General features: G+C 52.2%; 1 protein-coding gene across 1 annotated transcript; it reads right to left on the bottom strand.

Annotated features, from left to right (window-relative positions):
* Positions 1 to 1275: 1275 nt before the first annotated feature.
* On the bottom strand, positions 1276 to 16511 carry THUMPD3 (THUMP domain containing 3). Its single transcript, XM_056129481.1, has 10 exons — positions 16462 to 16511; positions 15051 to 15339; positions 12656 to 12733; positions 9638 to 10111; positions 7901 to 8031; positions 6802 to 6871; positions 4105 to 4220; positions 3335 to 3445; positions 2783 to 2906; positions 1276 to 2255 (listed from the first exon to the last, which is right to left on the bottom strand). Exons 2-10 carry the CDS (start codon positions 15303 to 15305, stop codon positions 2109 to 2111), a joined length of 1506 nt encoding a protein of 501 aa, XP_055985456.1. The 5' UTR covers positions 15306 to 15339; positions 16462 to 16511; the 3' UTR covers positions 1276 to 2108.
* Between the last annotated feature and the right edge of the window lie 3017 nt (positions 16512 to 19528).

Genomic DNA, 19528 nt, shown 5'->3' with positions numbered 1-19528 from the left:
GTATGTGATGGAACAAGCATAAAGTGACTTTTGACAACTAATGGGCCAGAAAATATAGCAGGGAAGGTGCTTGCCTTACATGCAGCCAACTTGGTTCAATCTCAGGAACCCCGTATGTTGCCCTGAATCCTGCTAGTCAGGAATAATCCCCTTAGCACAGCTGGGTGTGCCCCCCTCCCCCACCCTTCTCCCAAAGCGTTTGGTAATGAAACTGCTGGAAGGTTAGTACAGGGTTAAGGCCATGCATGTGGCTGACCCTGGCACCACCCTCAGCTCTGGAGGTCCCTAAACACTGCTAGGAGTGATCCCTGAGCACAAGAATCAGGAGTAAGCTGAGCACTGCAGATGTGGCACAGCCCTGAGAGCTCCAGAAATGCCGGGGGGAGGCAATCTCGGTAAATATGGGCGCAGACTGACATGTTTCTTGTGCTGGTTTTGCAGGTGGTTGACCTGTACTTAAAGATTCACACGCTTACTTTTCAGAGAGGAAAAGTGGTTAAGATAACCGAAGGCAGCTATTTGTTCTGCTGGCAGAGAAAGCTCTGGTAGAAAACTTTCGAGGGTCTTAGCTGTAGTGTGAGGCGGGATTGCAGAGGGAACCAGAAGGGCCTGCTGGCCAGGCTGCTGCTGAAGGAAAATGTTCCCTTTTGGAATTTCCTGTGCGTTCCTGGGGAAGAAATACTGTCTTTTCATTCTAAATGTGAGATAGCAGGAGCAGAGCGCCAGCACGGTGGGGAGGGTGCCTCACACACAGCACCCAACACGGTCCTGAGCACAGAGCAGGGGCAGTGCCTGCGCCTGCTGGGTGTGGCCCCAGCCGCGCACAGACCCATGCGAGGCATCCAAAGGAAACCAGGCAGCGCTGTTACGCTTCCAGTGAAGAGGAGAAGCAAGCTGACGACGGTCAGAGATCCCTACAGCCCCCCACCTGGAAAGGAGCAGAGATTCTGTATATGCAGACCAGAGAGGATGGGGAGCACTCGACAGACGCAGAAACTAGGGGGACCTTAGTTCAAGGGCTGAGCTAGTGCCTAGGTTCAATCCCGAGCACTGCCAGGAGCACCCCAGAAGCACTCAGCTGGGAGTAGCCCCTCAGCCCCCATCCCCCAAGTAGAACACACACAACCCCCACCCAAAAAGAACTTTTGAAAAAAAGACCCGTTTGTCTCTGTCCTCGGGTGTCTCTGTTCCTTAGCAACTCGGTGCTGAGGTCATTTCCTTTTCCCCTCTCAGGAAGGGCTCTGGAGCGGAGAAAGTCACACATTATGAACAGTTTTCAGGAAGTTTTTTTAATTCAAAAATATATTAGTTTGTCTTCTAGTCCTTTTGAGGAACCAATAAACATCTGTTGACAGGTTTGACTTTGAAAGCAAAACAATCTTGAACTGAACAGAAAAATAAAAATTCTTTTCAAACTTGTTGGTCCCTATTTATTTTCAACGTTTGACTACTATTTACAAATGGAAATGTCCTAATTACTAATAGCAAAGTACCTTGGCAATCTTCTGTATTAGTTCGAAATACATGCATTTCATTTTTATTTTGGGGCCTTACCTGGTGGTGCTCAAGGATCATTCCTGGTGGGTGAAAGGCACACTATACTATTGGTCAGGCCCCTTATATGCATATTTTAATACTTGAGACAGATGGGAACGTTTCCTATAGGTCTCATGAGGCAAACACTCTCCACAGCATGTAATGACGCTTTCTTTTCCAAGGTTGAGAAAAAGAAAAGGCCTGGTTAGTCATTAACTAGCAGAGCTGCATGGGCAACGAGCGCGCCCGGCTTAGGAGGGTCACTCAATTCCGGGCTCCGCCTTTCCATCAGGCCAGGGTAAAACTGCAACTGTAACGAAGCCTAAAAATAAAACGTTCTAAACCCAAATCCCAGAGAATTTTTGCTTTCACAGTCATCTTTAAAGTATGCTAAACAAAGTACTGATTTCCCAGTGACTCATCCCTCCTCGGACCTGGTCACGTCACATCCTGTTCCCATCGCTGAAGCCACCTGCCGGCCCAGGTGGGCAGCTTCCGGCCATCCAGCCTGCGCTCCCGGGGCCCTTCACGCGGACACGGAGGCGCACGGGGATGAGTCATCTCCACTTTCATTACCAAGGCGTTCTTTCGCCATCGGGTGCCGCAGGAGCATACGCTTGAGGTGTCCGTTTCAGGAGGTACACGGCGGCGTGGAGACCCCCGATGTTGACCCACACGGTGTGCACCTTCCGCCACAGGTGACCCATTCCAGACAGTGCCTGTGTACAGATGAAGCACAAAGGTAGGAGCTGGCAGGCTGTCTCTAGGCTGACGAGAAACGGCCTCAGTCTCCGGGAGAGCTGGAGAGACCGACAATATAGACGTTCCACCCCCGGCACGGCCCTGAGCACAACCTGCACTGGGGGGAGGGGGCACGTGGGCCACACTTCTGCATTCAGGAGGCCCAGGTTCGCCTGCCGCTCCCAGTAACTCGAGGAGTGGGCAGCTGAATGGGGCCTGCAGGGAGCAGGCCTGCTGGAGGCGCTGGGAGAGCTCTGTGGCAAGGCAGCCTCAGGCCCTCCCTCCAGCAAGTGGGCGCTGCTGGGGATCCCCAGCACCGTGACCAAACATGCACCGGGTGGCCCACGGCAAGCCCAACGCTGAGCACTGCAGCCCCAGCACAAACCTCAGTGAGCACCACCAAGTTCCGTGACCCTTGTGCCATCACCACAACAAACAAGGACATACACGAAGACCTGCTTCCCAGCACGTCAGGGCAACAGTGAGTTCCGAGCCAGACACGCACCTTGGTGAAGCATTTCTTGTCCTGAGTGAGGAGCACGGCCCGGCCTGTCCCGGGCCGACACACGCGGCTCATCTCTTGCAGGCAGGCTGGGTAAAGGTTCCAGTTCCTCTTCTTCGAGCCCATTCTGTGAAGAGAATCGGTAGGTCTAAGCGTTTACAGAAACATTTCTTTGGACAACTTCAAATGACCTGATTCCTCCTCTTGCTGAGGGTGAGAAGTGGTCAGATTCTGACAGAGACCCGTAACGGAATCCTTTATCCCAAGAGGCAGAGCACGCTCTTCCTCAGTCTGTGCACGGTCATGTCACCGGCAGAGGTCTAGACTGAGCCACAGCGATGCCATTTTCAAAAGGAGCCTCCGGTGATGCTCAGGACCCAAATATACCTGACCCATTCCTTAGCTCTAAGCAGAAACTGAGCACAGGAATCCAGTACTCACTGCTGTGAGCTTGCTCTAAGGTACCGGGTATTTCTGAATACAGCAGAGACAATGTTAGTGAGCACTCGACAGCAAGCCCGAGTAAGACTCCCACTTAAGAAGGCCAAAGCCCACCTTTTCCCGAAGGGCATATCAGTGACGATGATGTCCACAGAGCCAGTTCTCAGAGGCAGGTGGCAGATGTCCCACTGCACAGCGTCTATAGGTAAGCCCCACGACGGGCTCCTGTGGGTCAAAGGAAAGGTGCGCGATGAGTCCCAATATGAAGTTAAAAGAAAAAGGCCGGAGAGGAAGGAGAGCCGGTACTGCTGGAGGGTGCCTGCCTCCAGGTGGCCCCCCGGGTTTAATGTCCATCACCCCATCTGGTGCCTTTGAGCCCTGCTAACACAACCTGAGCACAACCAGTCCGGGGGCACCTGCCTCACAGGGGAACGGTCCCTATCTCTCCTGTGCTCATGTCAGTCACCAGCCCGGAGCACTGCCAGGTGTGTCCCCAACACCAAACACATAAACCAGCCCCACACAGACACTGCTCCATGGGGCTCAGCGCATTCCCTGCATACCAGACACCTGGGCTCGACACCAGCACCAGATGGTCCCCAAAGACGCCAGGTGCGCCAGAAACAAACAGCATCTGAAGGCCTGGGCAAGAGCGCCACGTCTGGAACGCACGCTCGGCCCCTGCAGCCCAAGGCTGGATTGGGGCACCCCGTGGTTCCCAGGAGCACCGCCTGGTGTGCACCCCCCTCCACCCCAATACATAGAAAAATCGTCAGTGAACTTGAGTCTCATGTTCGTTGGGCTGATGATGCCACGGTGCACGAGTCAACAGGACAGGAATGATTTAAGTCCAGGACATGTCACAGAATCTTTTAAATATTTACCCTTCTTTAACTTGGCCCTTGCTCAACAAAGATGCGATGTTATTTGCTGCTCTATTGACAGCCAATGGATTATTATCACCGGCAATATGGTAGCAGTTTGACCATTCAGTAGCCCCCTAGAAGACAAGAGACAGAATTAGCAGCAACTACAAAACCAAACAAAGATGAAACACCAGTTATGGATAAATGCGAGAGTCCAACTGCACTATCCAACGGGCCGGTGCAAGTCTTTCCCGAAGCACTGAGGCCCCAGCCCTCTTCTCTGCCGAAGCCCCCTCACACTCCAGATCCCATAGTCAAGCCTCCCCCTCACGGCATTAACTCCCGCTCCTGGCATCTCACCTGCCCCCTGCTCCCCACGGAACACTCTGTGCCTACCTCTACTGCCCTATCTGACTTCTTTTAAATATTTCTCTCCTTGTCTGCCTCTCAACAAGCCAGGAACTCCCTAGGGCTGAGCCTGGCCTCCTAGTCAGCCTCTCACCACCAACCCGGCACAGTAAAGCGTTTCAGACCCTAAGTACAAAATACAATGGGAAAAATTTAGCCACATCAAAATGACCGACCCATAGAATCCTGTGGCTATGGGATCTTTATATGTGCTTTCATAGTGGAATATTTGAGAACTTCAAAATAAAGTACAATCTCTTTGTATAATCGTATGTCTCTATTATGTCATTTTAAGTCTAAAGCAAGTCAACAGAATGCTGGTTCCAGCTGTGACAGTCCTCTGTATAAAGGGGTGACGTTCCAGCCCGGAGCTGCAGTGTTCGACAGATTCACGGGTTTCTGTCGAGACAGAAGGCTCTGCCCTCAGGTGAGGGCTGAGGAACCATCTTCTCCGCAGACTGCAACATGCCTCACTCCCGAGTCAGCGGGCAGGGACGCATCCCTGAGGGTGGAGAAGGGGCCGCGGTGTCCGATGAACGCCCGCGGGGGCCCGACACCCCAGTATCCGTTTCTTCTAAAACTGGACAATTTTTGACTCTGAGCGAGATGTTTTGTAGTCTGTTCAAGTTTTAAAGTGGGATTCTGATTAAGTACTTATCCTTTGTCGTGAACACACTGTGAGCACATGCCACGTTTCGCCCCAAACCTGTTCATGCTGATCCCAGAGCAAGTGTGATTTCCTCCCCTGAGGTCCCCCGTGTTTCCCCTTGCAAGGAAATGGTTCGTCTCTTCATCCTGTCTGGGGGGGGGGGGGCATCAGGACCCTGCACCCTTCACCGCTTCCTCACTACAAAACCTACTGCAGCCCAGCCCCCAGAACCCTCCCAGACGACTGAATTTTCTGTGTCGGTTTCTTCAGCCAGGCAGACTTCTCAGACAATAGCAGGAAATCGCTCAATTTTCCTTCTGGGATTTAAATTTTTTGTTGTTTGTTTTGGGCCACACCTGGCAACGCTCAGGAGTTACTCCTGGTTCTGCACTTGGGACTCACTCCAGACAGGGCTTGGGGGAGTGCCAGCAGTATGGATGCCGGGGGCTGAACCCTGCTGGCCGTGCGCAAGGCAGGCAGCTGGCCCGCTGAACGATCTTTCCACCCCTAATTTTATTTATTTTTTTGGGGCCCCCCAAGCCTGGCCTTGCTCAGGTCTTATTCCTGGCTCTGTGTTCCAGGATCACTCTGGCAGGGCTCAAGGGAGGTGCTGGGGATCAAGCGTGGGTCAGCCGCCCACAGTGCCCTCCCACGTGTCCCATCCCCCGCCCCCCACCCCTAGCTGTTCTTCCCGCTGGGAGGTGGGTCTGCTGGTGTGGATGGAATCCAGGGTCAGACACAGGCAGCTCTGCTCCTCCCCTGCCCAGCTTCCCCCAACTCCGAAGCTGGGCTATATCCCTGCGCTCTACTCGGACTGGCCTGAGGTACGCTCCATGCACACACTTCCTGTGCTCCACCAGCTTCAGTGTATTGACCATGAGGGCCTCTTCCACGTTAACCGATGCAAGGAAACTTCTGTTGGACACTTTTCAAGTAACAGTTCGTTCCCATTTTTGTCGTAGACACTTTCTTGGGCTGAAACTCTTTAGTCCACTCAGTATGATAGTAACTAGCAAAACAATGTAAGAGTGCCTGAGACATAGGCTCTCTGGACATCCAAAAATTCCTGCGTTTCAACGACATAGATTTTTTTGTTGTTCGGGGGCCACAGCCAGTGGTGCCCAGGACTTACTCCTGGCTCCGCACTCAGGAATCTCTCCTGGCGGGGCTCAATGACCCCGTGTGGTGCTGGGGACTGAATCCGGGTTAGTGGGCACAAGGCAGGCGCCCTACCTGCTGTAATATTGTTTTTTCAGCTGTATCTTAACGACATTAATTCTAAGAACGTAAGTAAATTCCGAAGTACAATCTCACTTTATAGAAATGAAACCATCTCCCTCCAGTTTATGTTTATGCCTTTGCTAATTTTTTTCATTCAAATCTCCAGTCTGTCCACTGCAGAAAACTGACTCATGGGTCTGTAATTCTCAGCCTTCCCCCGGGAGTTCCTGGAACAAATACCACTAAAACCTGATCCAGATCTGGCCCGCGATAAAGAGTTTGTGTAACGCTTAGCGCAGGATAATGCTTTCCTAGCACGACTCTGCAAACTTTCCAGAACACTGATGCAACCTTGATTCTGTTTGCCACACCCGTTAGGTCTAGCCTGTCACCAACGTGTGACCCCTCGCTTGTGTGGAAGCCTGAGCCGTCATTACCTCTATGGGGATCGCCCCAGTTCCACACATGGGATCGACGATGATATCTGTGGGCTGAGGAGCACAGAGCCTGGAGGGAGGAAACAGCCTGTGTGAGGAGCGTCGCCCAGAGGTCGCAGGTCATCCCCACAGCACGGGCCCAGCAGCACATTCTATCGCCCTTGCCTTAACCGCCAGCACAGCTGCCCACCAGTCTCTGCAAGATCCTGGGCTCTGCTTTGGCGGTCCCTCCAGCCCCCCCAAAAGTCAAGCATCTATTATGCAAGCACAAAGGAATCAATACTGATTTCAGAGATAGATGTGCTCGGGCGCTGAAACGTCCCGCAGGTTCTAGGCCCAGCATCCCATATGGGACCCTGAGCACTACCGGGACTAAGCCCTAAGCATGGCTGGGTGTGGCTCAAACCTAAGACTCCCCTCAGCCCCCTCCCCCGCAATCAATTTGTCCCAAAGGGCTGGGGTGCAAGTTCTGTCTGTCCGAGGCCCAGGTTAGACCCCCGGCAACTGCGGGGAGCAAGCCCCGAGCACTGCCGGATGTGATGCCCAAAAATAAGAAAAATAGAAACTTACAATTATGAATTGTTTCTTGATGCTGAGTGCTTAAAATTTTTACATGCAAAGTTCCTTTTGCTATCACCTGCAAGCCCATTTCACACCCAGAGAGAATGTGGCTGCCGGGTAATTTTCAGCAGGTAACAGGTGCTGCTGCAAACAGGGCCAACATGGGTGGCGGGAACGGTATGCTCTGATCCAATTCCTGGCTCTTGTGGTTGGTCCCTGAGCACCAGCAGGAGTGAGCCCTGAGCACAGAGCTGGGAGTACCCACTAAGTACTGCTGGATGAGGCCCCCCAAAATAAAAAAAAGCACCGCTATCTACCTGCGTTAAACATCCCACTATCCTTCTTGATGAATCCTACCCGTTTTTGTTTTAGGGTTTTGGGGCCTCCGCTGGCACAGCTGGAGACTATCCGATGCTGAGACTCCGACGCAGGCCCCCGCACGCAAAGTCGCGGCCCCCACACGCCACACTAAGGTGTTCTGAAGACCAGGTTCAGACCAAGGTGTCCAATGCCCGCAAGACCCGAGCCAGCCTCTCACCTGAGCATCCCGTAGGCAAGCGTGGATCTGAGAGTCGTGGGTCCAAAATGTGTGATGTTTCTTCGGTGAAGACTTTCCTCGGTCAAGGCAATGCCCACAATAACTTCGCTATCGTGGATATTCAAAAGAACCTATGGTAAAGTTTAGCAGGACAGAATCAATAGCATTAGACCTTTTGAGCTACATGGATTAGGATTTTTTTTTTTAATCCAAGGCTTTAATTTAACTGAGGTAGAGTTTACGTGTAGTAAAATTTTTTTTCCCCATTTATTTTTGGACCACAGTGGGTGAAGCTCAGGAATTACTCGTGGCAGTGCTTGGGGGACAAGATGGGGTGTAAGAGATTGAAACCAGGTGTGCCACATGCAAGCCTTCCCTGCTGAACTCTCTCCAGCCCCCGAGACATACGTCTTCAGCGTGGAATTCAGTGGCTTTTTACTTGGCAGGCTGTGAAACTACCAGATCCACAAGCAGCCCCCAAACATCAGCGGGCGCCTCCTCTCCTGCCACCCAGACAAATCACTGATCTGACACCTACTCGGTGCTCAGATAAATAAAATCATCTAGCATACAGTAAACTTTCAAAAGTCTGTTTCATTCCTGGGCCAGAGATACAGCCCAGTGGGCAAAGCTCAGCAAGGTCCCTGGTTGTCCCTGGTACACTGCCCGGATCAATGCCACACGTTTGACACCCCCCCCCCCCCCCCCCCGCCAACCCACGGAAAACGTCTATTCTGTTTTGTCTGTTTTGGTAAATTATCTATAAGGAGATTTGCTCAAACTTTCTTTTGGGCCTCACCTGGAGGTACTCAGGGCTGACTCCTGGCTCTGTGCTTAGGAATCACTCCTGGCAGTGCCCGGGGGACGATATGGGGTCCCCAAGTTTGAACCCAGGTCAGCGGCGTGCAAGTCAAACACCCCAGCTGCTGTATGTCTCCAGTCCCTTACACCCTGAATTTTCACAGTTACAAATTGTGTTTTGAAGATTTATGGGTTTAATATACATTAAAATCTTTTGAAATACTTTCCAAAATTCCCCTTTCACTCAGATGACCCGGCTGTTAACACATCTGCTTTATCATTCTTAGTACTTTTTAACTTGACTCAATGTTTTGTGACATGTTAACTAGACAAATATAAACTATTAAGTTTAAAAATGTATGTAAAAATAGGGACCAGAGAGGTAGACTACCGGGCAGAGTGCTTGCCTGGTACGTGGCTGACCTGGGCTCAATCCCCAGCATCCTATATGATCCCCCGAGCACCACCAGGAGTGATTCCTGAGTGAAGAGCCAGGAGGAAGCCCTGAGCACCGCCGGGTGTGGCCCCAAAACCAAAATTTAAAAAAATGAGAAAACTCAGTCTTTACAGCACTCATCAACTAAGCATATGGAAAATGCACATATATCCAATGTTTTAAATATATTTACTTATTTAACCTTCAGGATAAATGAAAGGTTTATAGTTTGGCACACTATATAACCTGCAGATTTTGTAATAATTTATTTTGCAAGAAAGCAGGGTAAGAACATTCCATGAAGCTTTGTAAAATGCCCAGAGAGTATCTCATATAGAGTTCCACGGTGGAGCTAGATTCTTCTCAGTAACCTGAGCTCTGAATGACCACAACTACAAGCCCCATGGCCCGGGGTGAACTGCTTGAGTGATGAAGCGAGCTGGAAACCCTCCCTGGCTCCGAGCACCTCCCCAACCATCACAACCCCAGCCCGCACCCACCTCCACGTCGAAGTTCGTCATGTCAGCCTTCCACTGGAAATATTCCTGAACAGCACCCCCAAAATCCCTGGCAGCCTCATTTGACGAAAAGCAGTGTTTCTCCCCAGCCCGGTTGCAGGTCACTCTGAATTTCAGCACTTCGGGCTCAGATTCCCCCTTGGAGTTTTCCTCCGTCTCATCTCTGCGAGACGCCAAGTCCTCACCGACCAGCGTGCAAACATCCTCCCGGATGGCAGGATTTTCATAGTAGTCCGAGAGATGGGGATCCGAGGGCTTGCTGGCGGACTTCTTCGCATCTGTCTTGTCTGTTTTGTCTCCCTGTCCATTTTCGATCTTTTCTTTACTCGAATTTGGATTAATCTTCTTACGCTTCGTTTTCTTTTTCTTGAAACTGGTGTTGATTTTCCACACCTTTAAGGGGTCAGACCATGGGAGTTTCCCAGCCAATTCTTCAAAATCCTTTAGAACCTCTTCCTACAAAGGAGAGAAGATGAGATCCATTCTTTACCTCTTTAACTTTACAGACGTAACCCCCTACTTGGTCTAGAGAGTTTCTCTGGGAGTTTCTCTGGGAGTGCAAACCCAACTGCGAAAACGGTCGCAGGGGCCACGGTGCTTGCCTTGCATGTGGCTGACCCTGTTTGATCCCAGCACCACAGTGACCTGAGCACCATGCGGAGTGACCGCCCTCAAACACAAACAAACTAATGCCTCTACGAAATGACAAATTCCTAGAAAATGAAGATACACAGGGCATGAGAGGAAGTCCAGTGAGCAGGGTGCTGTCTAAGCTAAGAGCACCGCCTGCTGTGAACCCAAAACAAAAAGCCAAGCAAAAAAATAAATAAATAAAAGAACAAAACAAATCAACGTCAAAAGCACAAAAACTGCAAGTAACGCTTCACATTTGCGGTGTTCCTGCGGCATGCTGCCGTGTACGTCTATGAAGCGATGGTTTTCTAGTCCCCCGGGGCTGGGCACAAGTCAGCCCCGCAGAGCTGGAAGCCCGTCTCCCTGGGCCGCGCATGGCTGTCCTGCAAGACGGAGCTATCACTCAGTGCAGAACTTACCCCACTCAACTCATCTCAATGCTCAAATAATACAAACTGTAGGAGGGCACCAAAATCAAAGAAAAAGAGATGGTGCCTGAGTGACAGTACAAGCAGGCAGGGCACTTGCTTTGCGCACAGCCAACCTGGGTTCAATCCCAGCATTCCAGTAATTCCAGAACACAGAGCGAGGAGTAACACCTGAACATTGCCAGGTCTGGCCTCAAAACTTAAAACAATTTTGGTGGGGAGAGGGGGTTTAGGGCCACACCCCACAGTGCTTGAGGGATCATCCCAGGTCAGCCGTGTACAAGGAAAGCACTCTACCCGTTGTATTATCACTCCAGCCTTAAATAAGTACTACAATTTAATCTTTAATTTTTCTAGGCCATGGATTCTGGTTTTTGAATGCTTTGGAAACCAACCTGCTACTGAAAAGGAAAAATCCCGAAAATCAAACATGTCTTAGTTTTAAAAAAGATGATTTGTGGGGCCAGAGTGCTTGCCTTGTATGCAGCCGACCCAGGTTCTATTCCTGGCACCCCAAATGGTTCACTGAGCACAGTCAGGAGTGATCCCTGAGCTAAGAGCAAGGAGTACGCCCTAAACACAGCCAGGTGTGACCCCCCCCCCACACACACAATTATTTATAAGACAATGAAATACTTTTCAAGCATACATTCTGGAAACTTGATGCCAAAATGATACAGGAGAACATTAAAACCTTACAGCAATCTATTTTCAATCTTCAATTTGGCACATCTGCATTATTTAGCTCAAAGACGAAATACATAGGGGAAGCAGAGCTTTTGCTGCTGTCGTGTGGAGTTTGGGGGTCACAGCCAGTGGTTACTCGAGCCTCTGCACTCAGGGAGATTCCTGTGGTGCTGGGGATGGAGCCTGGGCAGAGCCTATCCGTTGTACTCCCCACCCCCCCAAAGCTATTTTAACAAGTGAAGGCGCACTGAGGTATTACCTTGGCTTTATTTCAAAAATGGAGTTTGAAGAGAACGCAGGCCGAAACCAAACAGTGCAAGGAAGCATTTCCTTGCTCTGGTTCAACCAGGAAGCAATTCTACTTCGAACTTATACTCAGAGCTAATTTTAGGTACCCTTTGTAGAAAACCAAGCAATTTCATTTTTTACTTCTTATAAATTCTATTTCAATGCCGACTTTTATTCATTTGTTTTTTAGATTTACTTGGGGGTCTCGAGGACTATTTCTGGCTGTGCTCAGGAGTGAGCCCTAGTGATGCCAGGGAACCACATGACGCTGACGCTCAGACAGGTCGCCACTTGCAAGCAGCACGACGACTCTGTACGAGCAGTCCAGCCCTCAGGACTGATAACCAACTTTTGCTATTCCTGCTGGATGTCAGAAATCAAACCCGAGTTTTCATACATGTGAGCCAGGCACTGCCAGAGCTGTATCCCAAGCCCCTGGAAATAACGCTTAGGTGGTTTAGGGATGGTGAGTGTGAGAGCGCCTGTTCTGCAAGTATGAGTCCCAAGTTCAATCCTGGCACCACCACGTGTCCTGCATGTTATTTCTGGCACCTCAACGAAGTTTCAGATCCCTGGTGTACCACAACCACAGTTGTGAGTGTCAGATAAGCCATCAACACCACGGTTTGCATAACTGAATTCTACTGTGTAAAGTCTCTCGTTCTGGTCTTATAAAAGCAGTAGCTTAAAAAAAAAAAGTAATACTGCCAGGACTGGTGACACAGCACAGCAAGCAAGGCTCCTGCCTGGCACTCGGCTGGCCTGAGTCTGCTCCCCAGCACTGAATACAGTCTCCCAAGTCCCACCAGGAGTGATCACTGAGCACAAAGCCAGTAGGCTCCAGCACTGTTCGGTGTGACCCCACCCCCCCAAAAAAAAATTAAAAATAGCAGCAAGCAGCAATGCTAATTGACAGAATCAGAAAACTGGAATGATCTACGGCACCACATTTGGAAAAGCTCACCTTTGTCTCTTTGAAGTGGTAATCTTTAAATTCCTGAACAACCACAAATAAATTATCCACTGATCTCAGACAATGAACCTGGGAAGGAAAAAAAAATATGTTAGAAGAAAATTTCCGGAAAAGGTTTTGAATCACACAAACCATCAACATTTCTGTTAAAAATGAGGGTCAGAGATTTTAATAGTTAACACCTATAACTCGTATTTAAAAACATCCTCACCGGGGCCCGATAAATAGTACAGGGGGTAGGGCATCTGCCTTGCATGCAGCTGACCGAGTTCAATCCCCGGCATCCTACGGATCACGGAGTTCACCAGGCGTGATCCCCGAGCACAGAGCCAGGAGTAAGCCCTGAGCACTGTGGCATATGGCCTAAAAAACAAACAAAAACCATTCTCACCCACCCATTGTGTCCCGTCTCTCTGGTCATCCATAAGCTCTAAGAGAAATAGAAGGACAGATGACAAAGGGCTGTTACGAGCTAAGTGACCCCCCCTGCCATGTGAGAATGGAAAGAGAACAATCTGCTGGTGGGAGAGGGTGGGAGTAAGGGGGGTGGGGGTGGGATTCGTTGGATTTCCCTCTTAGCTCTCCGCGGGCCACTGGCACCGCAGTCGTTTGTGCTCCCGACCTGAATTCTGAGCTCGGCAACCCCGGGCACACAACTTCTCCCTAAACTGAGGAGTCAGGTCCCAACACTGTGCCAGGTGGTCTTCACGGGGACAGCTTGGAGGCGGGTGGGCTGAGTTTCCCTCCCCACACCAGCAGAACCCAACCATGCAGTCATGCTCAAGGCCGCTCTCCACAGGCTTGGACGAGCCTCACCTATGGGGGAACCTGCAGAAAAACCCAGGTATGCGTGACTGATATCTCCAAGCTCGCTCTGTATGGGGCTGGGCCTCCTCCCCCCAGCTTCCCAGTAGCTTGGCAGTCACACTCTCAAACTGCCCTCAGCGCCATATAATCTTATCAATGGACAAGATCAAGAGACTCCGAAATAAAGCTCCTGGAAGAGAGCAAAACAGAACGTCCTGGAGTGCAGCCGCGGACCTTTTATACTCTAACCCACTGACGTACCAAAAGTAGCACACGTTTGGGTTTACCGTACATGCTCGTAATCTCTTATACAAGGGCTTAAATGGCTCCAGGATGACATACGATAATTGCCACACACTTTCCTCTTATCGTGGTGGGAAGGTGCATGGTGGTGGGATGGGTGTTTGAATGTTATCTGCAATGAACTATTGTGAACAACCTTATAAAAATAAAAAATAAAATAAACTGAGTCAGCCTTACGTGTCCTTAGGCTAGTCACCCAGGATGGACCTAGTCACCCAAACAAAAACCACAAATACTCAGGCCTCTGATGCATGCAGCCAACAGTACTTTCTTCCTGAAAGGTCTGAGCAACACCTGGGGCTAGGGGCTACTCCCAGCAGCGCTCAAGAGACCAGGAGGTGCCAAGCAACAAACCCTACTACGTGCATGCAGAGGGAGCACTTCGGTGTGTCGAGCAAACCTAGCGGTGATTAAAGCACATTAAAGGATGACTAGAAAGATCGGCAAATCCAAGGCAACTGAGCACGCACTGGATTTTTTGGCCTCTGCAGGGGTCCCAGAAACCAAATGCTTCTGGAGGTTTATGATAGGCCTGAGAGATAATGGCAAAATGAAACAAGAGGAAACCCAGCCTCTGCCCTCGCTGGTCATGCGCACTGACACAGAGCTTAGCTTTTCTCTCAGCAGAATGGCTGCCCTTCACTTCTCACCTCCAAGACTTCTCAACAGTTTCTGTCAGACAGATTAAAAGACCAATCTCTTCTTATGATTCAAGTTGAGTGGCAGGAGAGCTAGTACATTGGGTAGGGCGCTGGCCTTGTATGTGGCCAACCCAGGTTCAGTTCCCAGCATCCCATATGGTCTCCTAAGCCCCACCAGGTGTGGCCCAAAATTTGAAAAAAAAAAAAAAAAAGTACATTCAAAGATAGCAGACCCCAGATTTTCTTCATATTCACAAAGAATCCTGTTAAATTCATGTCTAAAAAATATAAACTGCTTTTTAAAAGACAACATGAGGAGAGACCTCACAGGGCTGAGGGTCACTCTGCATGCAGGAGGCCCAGGCCTGACCCCAGCAATGCATGACCCTGGAGCACTGAATTGGGAGTGACCTCACCTGCCATTGGGAAGGGCCCAAAAGCCCCCACAGCCCCCCTCCCAAAAAAACCCCAACTAGTCAAATTTACAAATTTGACCCACAGAAAAGTGCAGAAAATAACAAAAAACAGGTGTGGGGGACAGAAAAGCAAAAAGAATTCCAAAGAGGTCTGTAAATCAAAATGCAATCATTAGATAATGAATTCAGGAGCTATTTTAAATAGTGCTACATTCCAACCTGAGCAAGGCTTTCCACTGAAATGTCAAAATAGATCTTGCCCCGGTCTTTGCTGATCTTGCACAATGATCGAAGTTTCTCTCTCACTTCATCCGCTGCCGTTTGCTCAAAGCCCGTGGGTACAGTGGCCCCAATGGTGACCTGGAGACACTCGGAGTCATTTCCAGGGTCACTCTCTGCCACTGGTATTGGCCTGTGGTTCTCCTGAAGGTTCACATCCAGGAGTTGGTCTGTAGCTTCCTGAACATCAGACATCTCTGCAGTGTTTCGAAGATCCCTGACAGAATCCCTTGAAAACAATGGCAAGAAGAAAAAGCAAGTTAAGCGCATTTCACATTTCAACAGGGGACTGGAAGAACTCGGTGATGTTTAAAACACACACACACACACACACACACACGAATCCACCTGTCGCACAGGACTGTACAGGTAAAGAAATGGTCATTTGTACTTCATGATCTGCTTCGGAATGGTCTATGTTGACAATGGGTACCAAGACCACAGCAGCGAGGAACACCCAAGACACTGCAAGACCAAATTTCCTTTTTTCCATGAGTCACCGTGAGATAGGGCAGACTTACAAATTCCCGTGATTCCATTTCAGTCGTACAACGATCCAGCGCCCACCCCTCCACCAGTGCCCATTCTCCGCCACCAATGCCCCCAGTATCCCTCCTGCCCTCCCGCCCCCCCACCTCCGTGGCAGGCACATTTCCTTCTACTCTCTCTCTCCTTTGGGGAGTTACGGTTTGCAATACAGGTAGGAAGTGGCCATCACGTCCGGTCCACGGTCTACTTTCCGCACGCATCTCCCATCCCGAGCGAGCCCGCCGAGCATCATTCACTTGGCGGTCCCTTCTCTCTGTCCCAGCTGCCTTTTCCCCCAGCACGTGAGGCCGACTTCCAGCAAGGCCATTATTTCGACCTATTTTTTTTTTTATGAGCACGTTAACTTACAGATACGTCAAATGGGGTCGGAGTCTACCTATGCCTTTTCGGGAGGGGGGGGCGGGGACGCTGAAAATGAGCCTTTCTGGCTGGAAAGCGCTCCGGTCGCTGGAGGAGACGATGATTTGTTTTACCCCGGGGTCCCGGGAGTTCCCCGGCGGGCTCGAGGGGGGAACCAACCACACGGGATGCCGGGTACGACGGCCCAGCCCCGGCCGGGGGTGCGGGTCCCGTTTCGTCGCGAGCGAAGGGCCGGGGCGACGCCGCGCCCAACGGACGGCGCAACGTTCCTGCGCCGCGCGCGGGCGCTCGGGGCCCGGCCAGGCTCCGCCGCGAAGCGTCCGAGGGGCCCCGCGCCGGGCGGCCCCGCCCCGCCCCGCCCCGCTCCCGCCGCCGCCCGGGCCGCTGCGGGCCAAGCAGCGAGGGCGGCGCCGCCACTCCCCGCGCCGCGCCGCCCGCTTACCGGCCGTCGCGCAGGCCCGTCCGCCGCCCACTCGGCCCCGGCCCCGCGCGGCCAGGTCACGCCGCCGGAAGTCTCGCGACGCCCCCCGGAAGCGGAAGTGAGGGGGCGGGCCGCGCGGGACGGGTGCCGGGCGGGCTCAGCGCGCGCGGCGCGTGCGCGTGCTCGTCCCTGTGGGCGGCGCCGCGGGAGGGCGCGGGCGGGGGCGCCGGGCGGACTCGGGGCTCGGCGGGCGGCGCCCGAGCCAAGGTCCGCGGGCGCGGCTGGCGGGGTCCCGGCCTGGAAAGGGAGCTCGAGCGGGACGAAGTCTGCGGCGGGCGTCGGTGCTGGCTCTGCAGGGCCCCTGGGGGCTAAGGCGCCTGCGCCGGTTGCATCCCGGCCTGCACGTGTACCCCCACGTCACCTCGAGGGGCGACCCTGAGCCCCAGGATCAGCCCCTGAGCATCGCTGGGGCGGCCCCCAGGCTTATACCCGGTCCCCAACGCATCCCCCAGTTGTCGTGGGCATCTCAGGCGTGCATTTATTGGGGGCTTCGGGTCCTCACCTGGCAGTGCTGAGGACTACTCCTGACTGTGCTCAGGGATCACTCCTGCGGGGCTCAGGAGACCACGTTCAGCGCCAGAATTTAAACCTGGGTTGGCCGCATGCAAGGCAGTTGCCTTTCTGTAATATCTCTCTGGGCCTGATAAATGGGCCTTTATACAACACAAAAACATCTTTTGCCTCCCTCTCTGCAAAAACGATCTTCTTTTTTTTTTTTAAAGACTGCTAAGCTTAGGGAAACGTCTTTAGGCCTTGTTACCTACTAATAGTATTTTATTGAGTCTGCTGCTGAAACAGCCAAATTTATCGAGCGTCTATGAAATGGTCTTGGCTGCTTTTTAGTCAGTGGGGTGTGGTGGTGAAAACATCCCCAGGTCTCTCGATAGTTTCTGGAGCGTATAGTCTGATGGAAAGGAGACAAGACAACAAATGTGAGGGTCGGAGAGACAGGCAGGGCACTTGCCTTGCACTCGGCCAGCCCATGCGCAATTGATCCCCACCTACGGCCCCCTGAGCACAGCCAGGCATGCTCTGTAAGCACAGAACAAGGAGTACTGCTGGGTATGACAGAAACTTGTGTATTCGTTACATACCTACAGGGGTTAGTATGGAGAACAATGAAACAATGTGGGGGGCTTCAGAGAGTGCTGGGGAGGTGGAGGGGAGTGTGGGGCTCATCCAGGCGGTCAGGAAAGGCTCCCTGAGAAGGGGCCAGGGCAGAGCCTGGAGGACAGCAGAGAGCTGCTAGCCTTTGGGGTATCTAGTTGGGAGCCGGAAGTTCAGGAGGCCAGAGCAGCGGAGAAGAGTGGATGAAGAGGGGGCTGATGAGCGGCTCACCCTCGAGGCCGAGGTAGCCCGAGTTGTCACCGTGAGTCACCTTGACAGCTGTCCCTCATGCTGGGATGGAATCAAGTAGCAGTTTTCAGTGGAACAGCTGAAAACTAAGCTGACGCTGACTCATCAGGGTCTGTCTCTGGGGTGGGGGTGGCGAGACTTGCCAGATTCTGGTGTAGTGAAGGGTAGCCATCACTGCTGGTGGGCTGGAAGTGGGTTTCATTATTTGGGGGGGGGTCACACTTGGTGGTGCTCAGGATTCACTACTGGCTCAGTGCTCAGGGATCACTGCTGGCCAGGCTCTGGGGGCCGTATGAGGTGTCAGGGGTAGAACTCGGGTTGGCGACATGCCAGGCAAATGCCCTACCCGCTGGCCTATCTCTCTGGCCCTGGAAGTGGGGTTTAAAAGAAGGCAAAGTACACTACAGGAGGGTTTAAGGTCAGCGCTGCTGATTTGCTGGCCTAGGATACCATAATCTGCTGGTGGTTGGGGTGGGGAATGCTTGTTCCAGAACAGGTCAAAATGCTACAACCACAGGGGCTGGAGCGATAGCACAGTGGGGAGGACGTTTGCCCTGCACGTAGCCAACCCAGGTTCGATTCCCAGCATCCCACATGGTCCCCCGAGCACCGCCAGGAGTAATTCCTGAGTGCAGAGCCAGGAAGAACCCCTGGGCATCACCGGGTGTGACCCAAAAAAGCAAAAAAAAAAAAAAAAAGAACGCTACAACCAGAAGAAGGAACCAACACATTTGCTCGGTAGAGCCAGGCTATCACAGCTTGAGCACAGAGCCCCGAGTGCTGAGCCAGAAATAAGCCCCGAGAACAGCCTGGTATGGCCCCAACCCCAGAAAACAGGGTTCTGAAGCGGGGGCAGGGAGGGAGAAGGGCTAGAGGAAAAGTACAGCAGGTAGGGCACTCGCTTGACACATAGTTGACCCGGGTTCAATCCCTAGCACCTCATATGGTCCCCAGAGCCTGTCCAGGAGTGATCCCTGAGCGAGAGCCAGAAGTCAGTCCTGAGCACTGCTGGGGGTGGCCCCAAACAAAACTGGGTGGCCCCTGTTTGCGAATCAGACATCTCTGCCGCCCCTGGCCCGCCCCTTCCTCTGCTCTGTAGAAGCTGCCTCTGCCCTCACCATCACAGTGCCCAGCTGAGTGCCAGGCAGGCCCCCGCGGGCTGGTGATGCTGGTCCTTGCCTGTTCAATGTTCAGATTCTCTACCGACCCTGTCTTGGTTGGCTTCACTTGCGTCCCCATCATCCGTCTCCTCCGCCTACTCCCGCTCGCTCACCTCACCCCTCCTTGAAAAGGGAAGTGATCAAGTAAACTTCTCATTCTTTCCACTCGGGCCTGCGTCTCCACTCCCCGCCCTGCGAGGATGGGGCATTGGCCATCTTCCTGGGCTTCCCACTCCCTCGCCTCTCTCTGCCCTGTGTCCCGGTGGGTTTCGCTAAAGCAGGCTTCCACAGGCTGGCCGGTTCCTACGGGGATGAGATTAGTGATGCCCTTTTTCCTGCTTCTCATCCCAGAAGCTACTGAAATTCGTGTCCTCCAAGTAACCTTTGGGGTCTCAGTGGGAACCTAGCACACTACTTCCAATCCTCTGGAGGAAGTGATAGTCCAGGGCCCGTGACCTCTGGCCGTAAGAGGCCTGTCGAGTGTCCTAAGCAGAGGGGAACCTGACCAGCCC

The sequence above is a fragment of the Sorex fumeus genome, unplaced genomic scaffold (genome assembly GCF_029834395.1).
Source record: "Sorex fumeus unplaced genomic scaffold, SorFum_2.1 ptg000072l, whole genome shotgun sequence".
NCBI classification, from domain to species: Eukaryota; Metazoa; Chordata; class Mammalia; order Eulipotyphla; family Soricidae; genus Sorex; species Sorex fumeus.
Note: the sequence above shows the minus strand (reverse complement) of the source record. Positions and strands in the feature narration are given on the sequence as shown.

Excerpts from the sequence above, each read along its gene's own strand:
- THUMPD3 (XM_056129481.1), bottom strand. The coding sequence starts at position 15,305 with ATGTCTGATGTTCAGGAAGCTACAGACCAACTCCTGGATGTGAACCTT. Across the intron at positions 8,032-9,637 it reads TGACGAACTTCGACGTGGAG|GTTCTTTTGAATATCCACGA; the intron begins GTGGGTGCGGGC and ends ACTTTACCATAG. Across the intron at positions 2,907-3,334 it reads GATATGCCCTTCGGGAAAAG|AATGGGCTCGAAGAAGAGGA; the intron begins GTGGGCTTTGGC and ends TTCTCTTCACAG.